The sequence below is a fragment of the Micropterus dolomieu genome, linkage group LG09, assembly GCF_021292245.1.
Source record: "Micropterus dolomieu isolate WLL.071019.BEF.003 ecotype Adirondacks linkage group LG09, ASM2129224v1, whole genome shotgun sequence".
Classification (NCBI taxonomy): domain Eukaryota; kingdom Metazoa; phylum Chordata; class Actinopteri; order Centrarchiformes; family Centrarchidae; genus Micropterus; species Micropterus dolomieu.
Window position 1 is genome coordinate 18,241,041 of NC_060158.1, and position 4,051 is coordinate 18,245,091.

General features: G+C 37.2%; 1 protein-coding gene across 1 annotated transcript in view; it reads left to right on the forward strand.

Moving 5' to 3' along the window:
- The window catches only part of LOC123976812 (asialoglycoprotein receptor 1-like), an 11,325-nt gene extending 8,216 nt beyond the window's left edge, over positions 1 to 3,109 (forward strand). Inside the window, exon 5 of the mRNA XM_046059158.1 lies at positions 2,143 to 3,109. Within this exon, the coding sequence (XP_045915114.1) occupies positions 2,143 to 2,645 (503 nt within the window). The 3' untranslated portion in view covers positions 2,646 to 3,109. The remainder of the gene's footprint in view (positions 1 to 2,142) is intronic.
- The last annotated feature ends 942 nt before the right edge of the window (positions 3,110 to 4,051 follow it).

A 4,051-nucleotide genomic window follows, 5' to 3' on the forward strand; every position in this document is an offset into this window, starting at 1 on the left:
CAGTTTTACACACTGGTGAAATAAATTCAAAACAATACTACAAAAACTGGTTATTAGTGATGTTGCATATGGTTTTCCCCCTCAAAACCTTTTCACTTGATGAACTCAAAATAATAAGAGATTTTTTATTCCTTAGTGTACTGTATAGTGCAACACACCAAACAACTAATTCTGCCCCAGCATCTTGTCTTTGGTCTGGGACAGGCCAGAGAGAGATTCTCGTCCTCCACCTCCTTCTCTACCTCTTCCATCTCCCTACTCCTCCTCCCTGCTCCTACTGCTGCTCTGCCTCATCATCTTCCTCCTATCCCATCTCCTTCTCCAACTCCTACTGTTCCTCTTCCTTCACCTCTTCCTCCTCTCCATACTGCTATTCCTCCTCCTCCTCATCGTCCTCCTTCTCCTCTCTGGTGTCCTCTATGTCTTCTTTCAGATTTCTCTGGATCCATTGTACCAAAACTGAATGAGCTGACTCTGGCCCTTTTATCTATCTATTGAAAGTTCTGATTGGTGTGTTATCAATTATGACTCTTTGTGTTTCCACCTGGGTAGTTGTGTACTAATTGAGCTCACCTGTGCTGACTGAGTGAACAATATTGAATGTAAGTGTTTTCTCAATGACCACATGGTGAAGGTAATGAGAAATGAAGGGATTTGTGTTTAGAGTTTAGAGAAATAGGTGTGCTTTTTGAAAAATTAGTTATGGTTTTTAAATTTTAGTTCATTAGCCTGCTTATAGTGTTTAAGCAATTTAGAAAAACTGTAAATGTGTCAAGCACAATCTTGTTAGATGCATGTATTTGCCCATTTTTGATGGGTAGAATAAATGTAATAAAAATTTATGTATTCCTCTGAGTGATCTATCCAATGCAAAATATGTCCAACAGCTGCCAAAAGACAGAAGGGCTCTAGCATGTCAAATTGTGATATACTATAATTGGCCGGTAATTGTAGACTCATACTTATCAAGAACTTCAACCCTGCCAGGGATTTACCTGGATTGGACTCAACGACACCCAAGAGGATAGAGCGGTTGTTCCCAACCTTTTTGGTTTAAGGTAAAGTCTTGTACCCCCTCATCAATCATACCTATCATGTACCAAATGCATAACGCTATTGATTATATAAAAATGGATATTGTTACAATATTTGTTTCCTAAAACTTAAGTGTCGATGTTAAAGTTAGTTAGGTCAACAACACAACCATACGAAGCTGATGTTCCAACCATATTACCATTATTTTTGGCTAATCATTTGTGGGGCTGCAACTAACGATTACTTTCATTGATGATTATTTTCTCGATTAACTGATTAGTTGTTTACTCTGTAAAATTTCAGAAAATGGTAAAATATGTCCTCCAATGTTTTGTTATGTCCACAGCACAAAGATATTTGGAGTTTACTGTCATTAGTAGTAGAGTAAAGAAACATTTAATCAGAGAATTTGGACTTTTTACTTAATGTCCTTAACTGATTATCAAAAAAGTTGGGAATTAATTTACTGTAATATTTGATATCTAATCGATTAGTTCATCGATTAATTGTTAGCAATTTATTTCAACAATTTATCCGTAACCTTTAGCTACCAGTTTAGACTTATGTGCTTGCTAACTGGTTTTCACACATTCTTACATAATTGCAACAGGTACAATGGTTTTCAGCTGAATCAATTAGTTCAAATTAGTTGGGCTACTTTGCATGTACTTTTCATGTATCCCCTGGCAAAGAAGTATCCCCTGGGGTACCAGTACAGTACCCCTAGAAGGGAATCACTGAATCACAAAAACTATGGCACAAATTTGAAAGGGAAAACCGTTATTACCATTAAACCATTATTTTATTATTCATCAGCTGTAAATGTAGTCAACCACAAAGAAAAAATCTTCTTCTGACAGCTGAAGCCAAGTCTTTTCTGAAGATGTGTTTCGCTAATTAATAAATTATAGGTTTTATGTGATATCTACAGGTGAGCTTGTGGTCTTTTTGGCTTATGTTCAGATGTCGTGTAGTTGTGAACAAGTGAATGTGTTTGCCAAGTGTATTTGACCAATGATATTGCACCAACAGTGTAGACACCCTTTCTGAAGCATATAAAAGAAAGTGACCTAGATGTGTAGTTGACATACTCTAACGACTTTTGAGACTCTGACACCAACATGCTGTTGTTCCTCTTCTTGTTTGGTCTGGCTCTGGGTGCTGAATCTCCTTCAGAAGACCAACAAGTGATGCTACGGCGTGGCAACTGTCCCATGTTCTGGTACAGCTTCAACGGCCGCTGTTACAAATATGTCGCCACACGTTTGACCTGGGCTGATGCAGAGCTCTACTGTGTGTCACAGAGAGCCAACCTGGTGTCCATCCACAGTCAGCCGGAACAGAATTTCATCAAAACTCTGATCAAGAACTTTGACCACGCTGAGGGAAGAAGCTGGATCGGACTCAGTGATATCCATAAAGAAGGCAGATGGATGTGGTCTAATGGTTGCGCAGTGAACTTTGTCTTTTGGAATGCCGGACAGCCAGACAACTATGGAAAAAATGAACACTGTGTTCACAACAACTATGGTCCAAACCTCAAATGGAATGATCTGTCATGTTCTGTAACTTATCCCTCTGTTTGTGCATCTCGCATAACCTGTCCTTAGTAACTGGGATAGTTATATGTCTGATTCACTCTCACTTTCACCTGTGGTCTGTAAGCCTCCACAATAGGATACCAATGTATACTTTTCGTGTGTGTGTGTGTGTAAAGAAGTCATTTCACTAACCTTCATTTTGTGTGCGTGTAATTTGGGAACAACATAGATTTAATGTTTCGTCCTAATCACAAGGACACTTCTTATCCAGTAGGATGTTTATCTAATCACATTCACATTCATGCACATCTCAAAATGTATTAAATACTAGTATCAAAATAAAAAAATACACCCAACAGCTTCAACGGCCGCTGCTATGTCGATCAGGTCTGATAGGTCTGAAGTTGAATTTGTCTTTTGGTAAGCAGGTCAGCCAGATAACTGAAGGAAGTGAAGTCTGTGGAAACAACACAGATTTGAAATGGATGTTATTTTTGTTTGTGCACCTCACAGTTTGTCCATCTCACAGTTTGTCCTTACCAACTGGGAAGGTCATGTCTAATAATAATGTTGTTTTACACAAGTTCAAAATACTTTTGAATTTCCACTAAATAATTTTTTTTATCCATATATTCAAGTCCACCACTTGACATCGTCCTGTGTTAACTTTATGATGTGTTTCTTCATTATTTACTAAGTAAACTTTACTAAGTTAACACAAGATATTGTTCTTCAATTGAACTAGTGAGATATCTAAATTTAATTTCACATTAAATGAAAGGTTTATTCCACATTTGTTAGCTTTTAGAAAAGCTAACAGAGCTGTAATGGACAAAATATTAAATGGCATGTGGCACTGAGAAGAGAACTTTTATAATGGTTCTGATAAAGATATTTGGGAGGAATCTACGTCTCCTATGCTATCTTTTTTGGGAATATAGTCAAAGATATAAAATATTGGATACTGCATTGACAACACAAACAACAAAACTGATCCCAATACATCACTTTTGTGTATTAAGTGAAATTTACCGTTGGATCATACATGTGTTTCATGTATAGCCAATGAGGTTAGTACAACTTTAAAGGAAAATATTTGTTAAGATCTGGGCTATCTAAAGACGGCACATTGGACTTGCATGAATCTAAGCTGCTGGAAAAACTAATTTTCTTCACAAAGCTCAGTTCCAAAACAAAACAAATTGACATCAGCTTTATGGATTTATGGCAGTCTCCGATAAGTCACTTACCCTGTGATCTGTATGACTTGGTCAAGGGGAAGGGCATGTCGCATTGAATGGTTCCTGGCATTTCTACGGAATAGATATCAGAAGTAAATATGCCTGTGTCATATAGTCAGTCTATAAACCAGAGTTCAAGTAAGTAAGTAAGTAAACTTTATTTATATAGCACCCTTCACAGACAAGAGGGGTCACAAAGTGCTTCACAGTAAAAAATAGAATAAAATAAAACAA